Source organism: Haemorhous mexicanus, chromosome Z, assembly GCF_027477595.1.
Source record: "Haemorhous mexicanus isolate bHaeMex1 chromosome Z, bHaeMex1.pri, whole genome shotgun sequence".
Classification (NCBI taxonomy): Eukaryota; Metazoa; Chordata; class Aves; order Passeriformes; family Fringillidae; genus Haemorhous; species Haemorhous mexicanus.
Genome location: NC_082381.1, coordinates 55,916,185 through 55,931,638, shown reverse-complemented (window position 1 = coordinate 55,931,638; position 15,454 = coordinate 55,916,185). Strand labels below are relative to the sequence as shown.

Here is a 15,454-nt window from a genome sequence, read left to right as displayed (position 1 = left end):
CTTTGTTTAAAAAGTTTAAAAGTTTAACTTAAAAAAGAGGGAATATATTTGTTCATATTTAGCTTATCTTTTCTTCAATAGACCACAGTTCATAATGAAACTGCTTCTATCTAAGTTGTAGTCTCCTATGCAGTAAGAGTTCTCTCAGTTCTTTAGGAGCTGGGCTTTGATAATCCCTGTGAGCCCCTTCCAATTCAGAATATTCTGTAATTCTGTGATTTCTCTGATTTTTTTCTGATTGTATCATTTGAGTTCCTGAAATGTCTCATGAGTCTAGCCTTCACCTTCCCTGGCTGACAGCGACTGGTGTAGTTAATAAATAGATTTGCTGGTAGATTAGCAGTCCAATTTTCCTCTGAGGAACTTAGGCTACACTGCATCTGTGTAAGGAATGGGAAGTTTGATTTTTGCTAGTCAAGTTGCAGGCCACAGCTCTTCTCTATGACATAAAAAAAAAAAAAAAAAAAGAAAAAGAAAAAAAAGGAAAAAAAAGAAAAAAAGAAGGACAAAACCAAGAGATGCTGTTAAAGACTAATTAAAAGAATAATTGGATGACAATTAAACCCATTAATTTTGTTTTGGTTAAGTATTGCATGCACATTGGGTCTTTCTGTGTCTGATCTGGCCTTGTTTATGTTAAGAGCAGTGAGACAGAGTACATCCTGCTCTCCTGCCATTATGTTCCTGGATCACTCTGATGAAAGGCTGGGGCTTTAGCTGGGTTGCAACCCTTATTTTGGAATCACTGAGTTTCCAGGATAAGGAATATTTCTTTAGATGTTATTTTTAGCTTAGATTCTGCTTTGCAAATGTGCACCTGAAGAGTTTTCCTTCAAAATAAAACTTTGCATAGTTTTGTCAGGCAATTCCTTTATGTATCTTTTACTTGGCAATACTGACTGTAGAAGGGAGGCATACAGCTGCAGAACTCACTCTATTATTTCATACCAAATAATCCAAAATGAAGCCTTCAAGCTTTCAGCTTTACTATGCTGAATTCAGTGGCAGTTTTTCCTCTGAAATATGAAGACCCAGGACTGTTTTTATGATTTCAAACCATTTTTGGGGGGACCATAAAGAATGGCTTTTGCAGTGTAAATCTAAAGCTATTTAGGAACCCCAGACTTGCATCTCTAAAATCCATTCTGTTACTGAATTTTGCAGCTGTAACACAGAAATATGCTTTGTCTCTTTCAGAATAGTAAAACAAAAAATTAAATCATGTACTTTGTCATCAATGAAGTCTACTTTTTTGTCTCCAGACACACACAAATTGGATCTGCATACACAAATTTTGTCTTCATACACAAAAATTAGATCTTGAAAACTGTTCATTAAGCTCATAGCTTGTTGTGAAATTCTGCACTAGAAAAGGTCCACAATATTGTGTGTATTTTTGTTAACTCAGATTTTGCCTTTCAAGATTTCATCCAAAAAGACACTGAAAATTTAGAGTGGAAATTCCAGGCTCATGAGACCTCTGTTTTCATCTGTTATGTGACAGTCTTTGAAGGCAAAAGAGATCGAATCCCCCCATTCCAAGCTTTCATTACCATTATCTTGTGCATAGCTTGAGGAATGATAAGATAACCAGTATTTTATTTCATAAAATAACTAGTATTTTTGGTTTTTGCAAGCTGCCTTTCTGTGAACTTGTGTTTTTTTAATGACTCTCCTCTTGCAGGAAAGGACTGGTAGTCATATATACTAAAAAGCAAATTATTTGAAATGTGAAATTGGAGAATTGGAAGAATAGTTTTGGAGTCTGGCAATGAATACATTTTATAGGCACTATCATTTGCAAGATTTTGTTACAGCTGGTTTTAATTCATCCCGAAATTAAATTACAGAAGGGGAAAAAAATTAGATAAAGAAAAAAGAAGCAAGGGGAAAGAGTGGCATGCCTGTTTTCCCATTGACCTATACTAATTATTCCAGAGATGCCGAATAATTTTGCATAATAAAGACTATAGTAAAGACTGATACTGCTGTCTATAAAGCTTCTGAACAGTCCTTAAAAGAGTAAATCTTGTTCAGTATGTTTGCCACTTGCATTGCCTGTTGATGATCAGAAACTGGAAAGATTATGGGTATGAAGCCACATGTGTAAATAGTAAAAGAAGGAATGAGAGAATCTGAAGATGATTTAGGGTTGAATTGCGTCTCCTTTTTTTCTTATTAACACGGACTTAAGCATATTCCCAGCCATTTTAGAATATAATCATGGGAGGGAGAGAGGGAGTAATTTGTTTTTCTTTAGAAAATCAGTCTGAATGCAATGAAAACATGTTTTTGCAACTATCTGGGTTGTTATACTTATCATTATGCAAAATAAACAAATATAATTCCAAACTCTGAGTAGGATTTTTTATTCATTCTCTTTCCTTTTTTTTTTTTCCCCAAGCTAGCACACTTTTTTTTCCTTCTTCTTATTGGTTTCCAGGTGCTCTCCAACTTTTGGACCAAGCTGTCATGCCACTTCATACGCCCTTTCTCTTTTTTAATCCTTCTGCCACTTTGCTGTCTTCTGCTTTCTCTTCCCTTCACTTACATGAAAATCACTCTGAAGGTTGTTTGTTAGAATATATGCTGTCTTTATGCCCTTCTTCTCAATTATCAGAATTCTTCATGTGACTGAAAACATTTTATTTTCCCTGGTATTTTTCCTTTCATTGCATTGCTTTCTGAATCAAAAAAAATAAAAGGAGAGAAAGAAAAAGAAAAAAAGATGAGACTGACACTGAAGCGGCACAACATTACTAGCTCTTTCAACAAGGTTTCTGTTAAGCCTAAGATAAAATTTGTAGATTGTAGATCCCATTAATCAGGCAACCAAAGCTTGTAAACACCACCTGCAACTGTTTTAATATATATCTCACTTTCCTCACTTGGCTGAAGTACCAGCTGTAATGTCATTCCCCATTTCTTGGCTTGCATTCAGACAAGCTACTTCCATCCCTGTTTCTTATCAGCTCATGCTGCATTTTGTATACACCAGTACCAGTATTGTTCATCTTACTTTCTACAAAATAACACAATCTTCTTTCCATGCTCTAAACCCCAGCCTGGAAGATGTCAAACCTAAACTTCCATATAAGTACATAATTCTCAGAAGCACTGGCTTATGTGTATGAGAAGTATCATCACCAAGTAGATATTATCAGACCTACAAGAATGATTAGCAGAGTTTAATTTTTCTACCCAGTGGTGATTGAAATGCCATTTTGCAATCAAACCTCCCAATTTACATTTTGCAGTAAAATATAAAAAAAAATGCTAAACAAATTATAGGCACTACACATATCTCCTTACTAACACAATTTATTTTATGTAAATTTACTTTTTAAGTGGAAAGTCTTCTAAACTCAGATAATTTATTGTGACTAGAGTCTGTTCTTCAAACTACCAGATTTTAATAACTTCCATCTTATTTCTGATTGGCTGCATTTTAAAACCTCAGTGTGTCATCTAGAAATTATTTCTTCATACTTGGAAACAAGTGCTTTTAGTATCTAGCAAATGACAGAAGTTTGGACGTCTGGATTTGCAATCTTCTTAGCAAGCAGAACTGTGAATCTGCGACAATTAAAAAATAGAACAAAAAACCCCACATTGTGACCAGTTGATGTAAGTGTATAAAGAAATTTTTTTGACCAAATAACCTGAACTGCTTCCCTTACAGTAATATTTCATGACTTGTCAGGAGTCTGGGTAAATCAGAGTTATAAATTCAGTGTTTCTGACAATAATTTCTTTTTAATTTGAACAGCTCATTTTTGAGCTCTTTGATAATATGGTGCCCTCAGTGCCTTTAGAAAAGTATGCTTTAATATTATATATTTATATTAGGTTTTGACTGAAGTTCTTGGAAGTTTTCATGCTGAAATTAAACTTACTGTATCTAATTTAAATGCTTGTTTTAATATTTAAAAAAGATGGACCAAAAAAAAAGAAAATTACAGCGAAGGCTGCATATTGAACTATTTCCCAAAATGGGAACATACGTCCAAAAAACCACTTTTTTTTTTGTTGAAAAAGTTATTTTATAAATATTTATAATGACAAATATTAATGGAACTTTGCATTTATAGTTCACTGATAATTTTAGCTCTCATCTCCATGCCATGTTTATTTGCTGATATTTCCCCATTTTCTTTGTTCTTATTATTTTTCTCAAGCTTGTCTCTGTCAGATATTGCAATGTCTTGGGGTTCTTAGAGAAAGCTTTAGTATGAGCCCCTCTCAATCTAAGCAACTAAGTATGACCCTAAGTTATTTCTGAGTTCATGGGAGTAGACTATTGACAAATCTGGCTGCAAGAAAGGTGATTCAAGCAGGGCGATCAACAAGGCTTCAAGGCTGAGTGAAGTTTCTGTTAAATCCCTAGATCTCCTAAGTCTCTGTGTTTTTATCTAAAGTTCTTATTTGGTCTTAGACAAGCCCTTACTTGAGGACTTCAGGTTTTCTTTCTCAGTAGGGAAATTGGTGCAGCTGCAGCGCTGTGAGTACTTCATGGAACTGGTTCAATAAGCTGTTCTGTCAGATGCTGCACAGAGTACTCCAGTTGTTAGTCATTTTTTGTGCAGAGGAAGAGCTCCAGGTATAGTAAATCATTCTTGGCCTCTGCAAATATACAAGCACATATATAGTAAACTGTTTTAAAGTTCCTCAACTGTTTCCACCTATCACTGCTTAGATAGGATCTTCTACATTTCACCCACTAAGTAAACTTTAAAAAGGCTGACCCTCTTTTGTCCCATGAAATCTGATCTACCTATCACCATCAAGGGACATCTGGGATTCATCTTATCTTTTCCACTGGATTGTTGATTAATGGAAATAGTTTTGAATGGGATTCAAACATGGTAAAACTCCATGGACCTTATGAATTACAATAGGGTAAAACAAGAGGTCAAGTTAAAAAAAAAAAAAAAAAGAAAATTGATGTGAGGAAGAAAATGAAGCCATAATAATATGGACCACATTACATGCCTAAGAAGTGAGGATAAAACTCCTGTGTATATTTTAAAACAGGTTTCACAGATCAAAGGGGTTTCTGATCACCTTTAAAATTGTATATATTTTCATTGCAGTACAGGAAATCTTGACCTGACAGGATGAATAGGGATTATAGGTATCCAGCACAGGCTCAGTGTTTCAGTAATATCTCATGAACCATGAGCTAAAAGCCATAAAAGACCCACCTAGGACTCGCAGAATTAAAGGAGGAACAGTTGTTTACTATTCACTGGAATTTTTTCATCCCTCAAGGTCTTCACGAATAGGAAGTTTGAAGATAAATGGACCTAGATTAAACTTTCAAGTTTATTAGTTCTTTCTGATTCTTCAAGGAGTGCAATGGCAGCAGTTCCTCATATCTGCAGAGACCCATAGATGTTTTCCAAAAGAAAACAAAACTCGTACGACTTGGCTATAGTACCAAAATTGGAATAACCTGAAGCAGGACTGTAGTAGTTTTGTTGATCACCCTGCCTGAATTACCTTTATGGCCAGGTACCAGGGCTGCCCTATGCTCCAGGCCAAACACAGCCCATGCAGATGTGCTCAGCGAAATTCCTCACAGAACCACATAGCCCATGCAGAGATGCAGTACCTCGTGTTCACTGCTACACTGACTTGGCCCATGACTTCTGGCTGTCTCAAAGTGTCTGGCAATCTTTGTGCAGGTAGACAAGCTGCATACTGTTACACAGCTCCCAGAATCAGACCCTTAGCTGGACCAATATGTAACTTCATTCAGGCCAATGGAGCTGCACTAGCCTGTAGCCTAGAGGGTCCCCTTCCCCTAAACCATGCAAGTACCAAAAGCAGGTTGTTTTTTTTCAAGAAGACTTTTTGTATCTCAAGAAGAGTCTATAGTTTCTCTTGTCCAGGAGCCAGCAGAAATAAGGCACAGCAAGACTGCCTCGAAACAGCAAGTGGCCTTATCTAAAGGTGTGCAAAGTGTTTAGAAGAAAATAGCAATTTACTGCTTGAAAATATACGCAAAAAACCCACTGGATTTACCTTCTGTTTCAGCAACTAGAATATTTATTTATAGGCTGAGAACATATATCAGGCTTTGATCATATGTTTGCACAAATGTCAGCATGAAGAGGCTCTGATCTCCACTGACATATAATATAAATGAAATATAGTAAATTTAAGTTGAAAACAAAAAAGTAGATGTGCTAAGTTTTGTACAGTTCCTATATTTTAAGTCTCAGTGACCTGCTTCTAAAATTGAGAAATGTTCAGAATTCAGACCACAAATTTTCTCAGCACTATCCATTTTGGAATAAAAAAATATTATACAGAAATATATATTGTGAAGGTATTACACATGAACATGCAAGTACTTGTGCTTTTTTAAGCAGAAGATCCTTCCTGAGGGAAAGACATCTCCAATGCCTTCAGGTAAATTTAGGATTCAGGATTTCAGCAGGAGAAAAGTTTCTGTACCAGGCTGTGACCCTTTTTCACATCTGTGTGCCAAGATAAGTATGTGTGTCTGTGTTTCTGACTGCTTGCATGTATTCTCAATTGCTTCAATTTCACATGAAAACTTTTTTAAGCACAAGCTCTGCTATTTAAATCCATTGTTTTATTTTGACCACAATCCCAAAGACTGGAAGTATTTAACATCAGTCCTGGTCACCTGCCGTGTCCTGAAGGTTTGTTATGTTGAAGAATGTTTTTTATTTCTTTGATTAAGAAGTAAAATCCAACACAACAAGCATAGCATTGAGTTTTGTACAAAGCAGGATTCTGAATTCTGTGTGTCGTGTGCTTTATTGGGCCTTTTTCTCTTTGTAAAAATAAAGCTGTTACAAGCCAGGAAGTTCTGAAGGTAGAGCCAAGCTTGAACCAAACTAGAGAGTTGGCTTGGATTTCTGCAACCAAGCCTTGGCTTGGGTATCTGCCAAGCCAATAGACCTGACTGTATTCATTTACAGACAGAAGAATTCACAGAAGGGTAGGCACCAGAAGATTTTGTGGTAGGAAATAAGACCACTGTGTTCTTCTTTTCTTGTTCGAAAATAGAGCTAAAGCAGATCTTGGGTCAAGCTGTAACTGTCTTATTGTCCATCCTTTGTATAAGAGCAGGACATAAAGACCACTTTTTCTCTAATTACAGAGTTGTAGAGAAATAATGAATTCCCCACATATTTTTCTGCTTGCTTCAGAGTTCAAACTTTGTCTTGTATCAAAAGTTTGCCCAGATCATAAAAAGAGCCTGATTGCCCCTCAGTTTTTCTTTATATTTTAAAATCAAACTGAAATACTTGCATTTTTTTTTTAATCTTTTGCATTATATTGATAGAAAAACTGAGTTCTCCAGCAGTAAAATACCAGTTACAGGCTTGGACTTTCAACCTCCACTTTCAAAAAGGAAAAACGAGCTCTGGGTTATTACTCTTTGATGCATATTTTTCTAGAGCTAGATTTAACCCACATAATTTTTTCTCTTATGCCTTACTCCATTGAACCTTTGTAACAGGAAAACTTTTGCCTTCTACTTAGATCACAGAAGGTTTGACTAGAGTTTGACCCTTTACTTTTGGGATGCATCAGACTCAAACACAAAGTGAATTAACTGAAAATTTCCTCACATGGTACAATGAAAAATTAGATGACAATCTACAGCTAAGACCACAGCTTGTATGTGTGTATAGTCCACAACAAGAAAGGTTTGGAATATTGTGATCCAAGATTATTCAACATTCAAATAAAATAGCCATAATCACATTCCAACAGTGAATGAGAGGCCAGAAGGGCTAACCTGGGTTTAAGCCAAGGGCTTACAAATGGCAAATTCATAGCCAAGACTGTGCCATGTTCCTTTGAGAGGAGATTTGAAAGCTTAGTTTTTAACACAGATTTTATCTTATTAATGTCACAAAGTGACATGCAGCCTCCATGTCTTTCATATCCAAAGCTGTAATAGTTTGCCCTTTTTAAAAAATGTGGAAAACTGTTAGTGAATGAAGGGATAAGAATAGATCTGAGAAACACAGGTGATTATTTAAATCTAAGAAGAGATATATTCCCTCAACAGCAATAAGACTGGGAGCCTAAGAAGTCTGTGAATAAGCTTGTCATTAATGATTGTCTAATAGGAAGAAGTAGTTTGAGGGCTAACAGAGAATACAAATATCCTATGGGTATATTGTCTAGTATGTGATTGTGTGTACATCAAAAACTTTTCCTACCGAGCCTACCATCAACATGTAGGATTGTCTGTGATTTAGGATTAAAAAAATGTTATAGTTCTCAAGCAGAGGGGGAACAACTGTTCATTTCATCTGGTATTTTACCAGATATCATCCAGGAGCAGATCTCCTTACAGCAGTAAGGTGGAGGACTCCACAATCTTAATAATCTGAGGCAGTCATATTGCCAACATTTGCTTTTTTTTATCTCAGTTCTTGTGATGTTTAATATTTTTTTGTAAAGCTTAGCTCCTATATTCCTGTAATTATGCGAGACATTCAAGTTACTTCTAAGAAAACTCTAGTGAATCCCTAGCCTTTGTGGTTGCTTGCAAAAGAAGACTTCAAATATAATTCTTCAAGGATCAAATACTGGAAAGGAAATAAAAAGAACTAATGCTTATTTTGCCTGAAGACTCCTGATTTTAAAGCTCTTCTTGCTCTCTTGGGAATCTGTCTAATGTTCTTCAGTGCTAAGTGGCAGCAAAAAAGTGTATGTGGGTAAGAAAAGCCTAAAATTCTTGTCAACAATGTACTTTATGCAGTAGGAGTGGTCTTTGGTTTTTATATCAGTAGAGTTCAGAGCTAGATTTATATGTCTCACAAATCTCCTGAAGAATTAAAAAAAAGGGTTTTTTTTTAAGGGCTTCTCAGTTGGAAGTCCCTAATTATGTGAGCAGTGAAATCTTAGCTTTAAGAAATGCAAATATATATCAAATGCTTCTGATTCATTTTGCCACAGCAACTGATTTATGTCACTGAGGCAGAAAGAAAAAAAGCTGGTGGAAAGAGCTTAAATAAAGAAACAAATCACATAGTTCTTTTTTCTCTCTCCTCAAACAAAGGGTAAAACCTGTCTGCAGCAGAGTGGCTGTGCACATACGTTTCTGCACATATGTGCACAAGTAGAATGAGATCCAGTAAGAGGATGGTGACCCTCTTTTGCTTAACCACAAGGCTGTGGTTAAGACATGTACAGTGCATTTCTTATTTCCCATTTACATATGGTCTTGGTGTTCTTTCAATAACTTCATGGAAAGAAGAAAGAAAGAAAGGTATAATCATCTGTTGAATTATGTGTCTTTTTTGTCTAAGCAGAAACTGTCTCCATCTGGCAGCTATGGAACACTGCCAGCTGCATGATACTGCAACTGGCTGTCCTGACTAGGCCTGCTGATCTTCTCCTCCTTCTTTTCTGCAGGACTGCCCACCAGAAGCAGGTGATTTTCGTGCCCAGCAGTGCTCTGCTCACAACGATGTCAAGTACCAGGGGCAGTTGTATGAGTGGCTTCCCGTCTCTAATGACCCTGACAACCCATGCTCACTTAAATGCCAAGCCAGAGGAACGGCTCTGGTTGTGGAGCTGGCTCCAAAAGTTCTGGATGGGACACGGTGCTACACTGAATCCCTGGACATGTGCATCAGTGGCTTGTGCCAAGTAAGGAAAGAAGCCCTGCCTCAGCCCCTCTCCTCATGACTCCCCTCCTCAGATCTCTCTCACATGCTCATTCCCTCTCCTCTTCCATACTTGTGTAATTTTAGGGTCTTTATTTTAATAATCTGTTTTCATTTACTTAAATTAACTTATTTTACTGTTGTTTTGGGGTTTTTTTGGTTTTGGTTTTTTTTTTTTTTTTTGAGGAGGAATGGGGGTTGAACGGGGAGATGTGTATGATCTCAAATATTATTTTCTCGCTTTATGCTGTTCCCTTGGGTTCTTTTGAAGGATTTTATTGTATGTTTTTGAACTGTTCTCTATAGTTATCTGCAGTAGCATATCTGATTTGAAACAGCAAGTATAAAGTAATGTTGTAGCTTTTAATTTAGATACATCAAAGTTCTCAAGGTCTATCGGTCAAATTACATTATCTTTGAGGATTATTGCTCCCTGTAAATCAGAAACCTGCATGGCAGTAGATGAGGCACTAAAGTGAAAAATACTGCCATTTTTTCTGTAGGACTAAGCAAGCTGCTACATCTCCTTGGACCTTAGTATTCCTTATTTGTTATCAATGAGAAATGGGGACTTTTTGACCCTTCACTTCACAGTGTGTGAAGATCTCTTGGTCATTCAACCAATTTATTTGCATCCTTATTTGGTTTTTTATTAGCTTTCTGTTTTTATTTATACATTGGTGCTCTATCGTTGTTTCTGTTAAATGACTTACTCTATCTACATCAGACTTTATTCTTCTAAACTACATGTAGGCTCCTGGTTGATGAAGGGGAGGACTTTTTCACCATTCTGTTAGGTTATAAGCACACCTAAGTTTCAAAAACAGTTGAGTATAGATTCATGTTTCATTGCACAGTGACCTTAAAATCTATGTAAACTTGATGTGTTGTTGGCTTTCTAGCGTATTTTCAACTGCTTTTTTGGCGGGGAAGCTTTCCTCCCTATTTCTTTTCTCTTTGATTTTCCATTCTGAGCCTGAAGCAATCCTGAAGTAAATGAAATAGAGTAGATAGTTTCTGGGTTAACCTCATTTGTGATCTGAAGAAGGCAATCATCTAGACCTCTTGACCTAAACCAAGGGCATGCATCTCAAAATTCTAGATTGCCTAATGAGACAGACTATTTTAGTCTTGTTTTCTGTTTTCAAATCTTTTAAAAACTCGACTGGAAGCACAAAAATCTGGATGGAAAAAAGATTCAAAGTTTTTTGCATATAGTGACCGAGGATTTACGAGCAGGCTGATTTCTGGCTTAGTCCAAATATGAAGCAAACTTTTTCTCAAGAAAACTTTCCCTTAGAAACAGAGCTCCTGAGCATCTAAAACAAACTCATTTGCATTCTCATGACATTCTTACTTGAAATTCTAAAGGTAGCTGCACTGCTAAAACTATAAACACTGATGTGATTTCTCTGTAGCTTGAGAATAGATATAATATACTAACACTAGTGTCCCTGAGTAAATTTAGTTAAACTAACTCTTTTCTTATATGCCCTAAAATGGTAGAATAATTTTTAATGCATAAATGACCTTATAGTTCCCATATTCTTCAGCATTCCATTTCTTCAACAAATTTGCCATATATTTACAATTACTGTGTTTTTGAGGATGACCAAAAAAAAAAAAAAAAAATTAAGCTATAAATAATTCCTGTGAGGAATACAGCTCATGCTGTATTCCTCACATGGAAAAATGGGTGTGTTAAATTTAAAGCAACTCAAAATATTATTGTCTCAGTGTATCCCTGTTTGCCTGTCATATCTTTGTGACAGTAGAGGTACTACATTAAAAAATCCATAATTAGATGTGTCCTAACTATATGCTATACAAGATAAATTGTTTTACCATCTATCACAGCAAGAGCTAGTCCTACATAAGCGGTCCAGAATGGTAAAGAGTATGGAATTTCCCATAATAAATGGTGAGCTTCCTTTAAAACAATGATCTTCCATTGCTTCTATAAAGGTTATTTTAAAAGATTGGGAATCCATAATGTTATAGAAGAATCAGTGGAGCATTCTTTGTCTGTAACATTTGTGTGAATAAACTTATTTCTGTAATTATAGGGAATGCATGTAGACTTCAGAGAAGACAAAATGTGATTTTAGAAATCACTTCTACTCATTTGCAGTAGGAGCTGCAGGCTACCACTTACCTAAAGTGGTTGACATGCTGTAAACATAATAATCATGGGTCTCAGTAGTTTGTGAGAGTTCATAATGATTCTGGAAGAAAAGCAACATTTTCATGAGATGTCTCTGGAATGGCATGATTTGAGGCAGATGACTGTAATAATATATATATGGTTTGTCACAACTGCAAAAAATGAAGTCTCCTAAGATGTATCTTCCATATAAGGCCCTGAAGATTAAAAAGTGAAGTGTGTTTCTTATGCAGTTAACCAGCAGGAGCCAGATTCTGCACCTGTACAGGGCAACCCTGGTTTTTTATGCAGATTGGAGAATGAGATGCAGCAGAACAGCCCTGCATAAAGGAACCTGGGGGTCCTGGTTGATGGCAAGTTGAACAGGAGTCAGCAGTGCCCTGGCAGCCAGGAGGGCCTGCCCTGTCCTGGGGGGCATCAGGCACAGCATCGCCAGCTGGGCAAGGGAGGGGATTGTCCTGCTCTGCTCTGAGCTGGGGCAGCCTCACCTCGAGGGCTGGGGGCTGGTTTGGGTCTCACAATATGAGACATGAAACTGTTAGAGAGTGTCCAAAGGGTCACAAAGATGATGAAGGGCCTTGAGGGGAAGGTGTATGCGGAGTGGCTCAGGTCACCTTTTCTGCTCAGCCTGGAGAAGAGGAGACTGAGGGGAAATCTCTTTGTGGCCTTCTACATCCTCATGAGGGGAGAAGGAAGTACCTGTCTCTTCACTCACATGGCCAGTGACAGGACTTTGGGAAGTGGCATGAAGCTGAGTATTAGAAGGTTTAAATTGGATATAAGGAAAGAGATTCTTCACCCAGAGGTTGGTTGGGCACTGTAACAGGCTCCCCAGCAAAGTGGTCACAGCGCCAGCCTGTTTGATGTTAAGAAGCATTTGTACAGTGCTCTCAGGCATATGTTCTGATACTTGAAGTGTCCTCCACAGGGACAGCTGTTGGACTAGATGATCCAGATGGGTCCTTTCCTGCTCAGAATATTCTATGATTCTACAATAACAGGTCCTTTGCAACAATTACACTATGTTGAATGCGAAGAGATATGTTTTCTGGATTGCTCAGAGCAAAACTACTGATAGCAATTTTAAGTTTACCCTCCTATTGGCTTGCATTGATCCAAGTGTTATGGCAACCAAGAAGATATTCTTGAGATACAATATTATACATAAAACATATCTTTATTTAATTATGGACAAGAGTCCTGAATTAGTATAAGTGATGTTAAGATCAGCGTATGCTGACATAGACATAGAGCAATTTTCCCAGTAGGTCAAACAACAGTGTTAATTATCTTAAGTAATCATAGGAATATATTTCTTTGTGTGCAAGACTTGGGTCAACCCATAGCCTATTGTGTAGTCACCAACTCTTCCCCAGATTACTGAAACTAAAGGATAGTTGTACTGCTTCTGTGTGCCTCACTACTCACTCCTGATTTAAAGGTGATGCATTTCACTCTCATGGTCAAGAATGTAATTGTAAAAAGGTGCAGTATTTGGAAATTTTAGGATCCCTCTCTCATATTTATCCTTTATTTTTCATACAGTCTGGACTTCTAAGACTGCCAGTACCTTAGTTGCATATTTATGAGTCTTTGTTTATGAGATCTTGAGCTGAAGCCTTTGTTTTGCCTCCTGGCCACTTAGTAGTTAAAGTCTGAAGACACATCTGATTCTATTCAGGGCAAGCAATGCCAAATTTGTGTATAGAACAAGCTGTATCCCTGAATCTTTCATTTCAGGAGTATGGTTAGAGATTCTTAAAAATATTTTTAATTTTATTTACGGAGATAGAGTTTTGGAAAAGTTATTTGGTAGCTGATTCAAATATACTCAAGGCATAGGCCCATACCCATGACAGCGATAGTTCAGAAATCATGTAAGCTTTGAGCATTTTGCCTCTCTCCATATTATATAAACATGTATCTTTCCATGTTATATAAATGCATTTTTCCCATGAAGAGTATTATAACTTGCCTTTGCTCTTTCTGTGAAACACCTAAGAAATTAATAGGAATTGATGTCTGAACATAATTTTTTTTTCTCTCTGTAGATTTACTCTTAAATAGCATTTCTCAAACCAAAAAACTCAGAATGTTATATGTTCTAGTTCTTCGAATCTTCTTGTTCCTCCTGAACATTTTAAATCCCTTGTTCTATGGATATCTCTGTAATTTGGGTGTCCTTTCTTTCTCCTTTTTTTAAAGAAATACAGATTGCTTCTCAGATCTTTGGGTCTCCTTTTGAGTTTACTTCAGCTTATAATATGTCCCATTGGTGTATTACAACTAGCTTAAACCTCAGTGCTGAAGTCAATAGAATGGTCTTTAAGGAAATAATGATTTAAAGTTCCACATTATGAAATGTCTTTATAGATAGAATTTATGGGAAGAATGAGGACAATACATTTAAAGCTTCCAGTTTCTAGTTTAATTTCCCTTGTTTGCAAAATAAATTCCTGTATTTCAAATCCTTTTTTATGGTTTTGAGAGTATAAGCAATTTCTGCATACAGCAGTTGAAGCTGCAAAGTTGGAGAATGGTGGGTTGATCCTGGCTGGATGCCAGGTACCCACCAAAGCTGCTCTCTGCAACCATGTAGGGGGAGAAATTTTACTGAAGGCTCATGGGTTGAGATAAGGAATGGAACAGGTCAGTCACTGATTGCTATCATGGGCAAAACAGACTTGGGGAAATGAATTGAATTTATTGCCAATAAAAAATCAGAGGAAGAGAAGTAAAACAAATCTCAAAAAACATCTTCCCCCCTACCTCCCCCTCCTTTCCTCTTCCTCCTCCCTGTGAGCAATAAAGGGAGATGGGGAGCAGAGGTTACAATCAGTTCATCACGCATTGCTCCTGCCACTGCTCAGGGAGAGGAATCATTCCCCTGTTCCAATGTGGGATCTGTCCCAGGGGAGACAGTCCTCCATGAACTTCTTCAGCATAAGTCTGTCTTGCGAGCTGCAGCTCTTCACAAGCTGCTGCAATGTGGGTTGCTTTGCACGGGGTGCAGTCCTTCAGGAACAGCCTGCTCCTCCTTTTATTTGAAATCAAGCTCATTCTTGGTCATCACACTTCACATTGTCACAGCAAAAAACCGAGGAAATTGGCAGCATTGAGCATGTGTGTTGGAGTACTGAATATGCAGCTCACACCTTGTGTTTAATCTCTTTCAAAAGGAAGCAACATGGGTATTTTCCTTCCTTCCTTCCTTCCTTCCTTCCTTCCTTCCTTCCTTCCTTCCTTCCTTCCTTCCTTCCTTCCTTCCTTCCTTCCTTCCTTCCTTCCTTCCTTCCTTCCTTCCTTCCTTCCTTCCTTCCTTCCTTCCTTCCTTCCTTCCTTCCTTCCCTCCTTCCTTCCTTCAGCAACTTCCGCAACTTCCGCAACTTCCGCAACTTCCTTCTGCAACTTCCGCAACTTCCGCAACTTCCTTCCGCAACTTCCTTCCGCAACTTCCGCAACTTCTGCAACTTCCTTCCACCACTTCCTTCCGCCACTTCCTTCCTTCCTTCCGCCACTTCCTTCCTTCCTCCCTCCCTCCCTCCCTCCCTCCTTTCCTCCCTTCCTTTTAGTAATGTAGACAAAATCTCCTTTGCGTTATTGGTTTTCCCTGTCAGAATCT

At 37.5% G+C, this 15,454-nt stretch overlaps 1 protein-coding gene across 1 annotated transcript in view; it reads left to right on the top strand.

The window, feature by feature from the left end:
• The window catches only part of ADAMTSL1 (ADAMTS like 1), a 178,290-nt gene that overhangs the window by 27,597 nt on the left and 135,239 nt on the right, over positions 1-15,454 (top strand). The window contains exon 4 of the mRNA XM_059874000.1: positions 9,415-9,651. Coding sequence (XP_059729983.1) covers positions 9,415-9,651 — 237 coding nt within the window. The remainder of the gene's footprint in view (positions 1-9,414; positions 9,652-15,454) is intronic.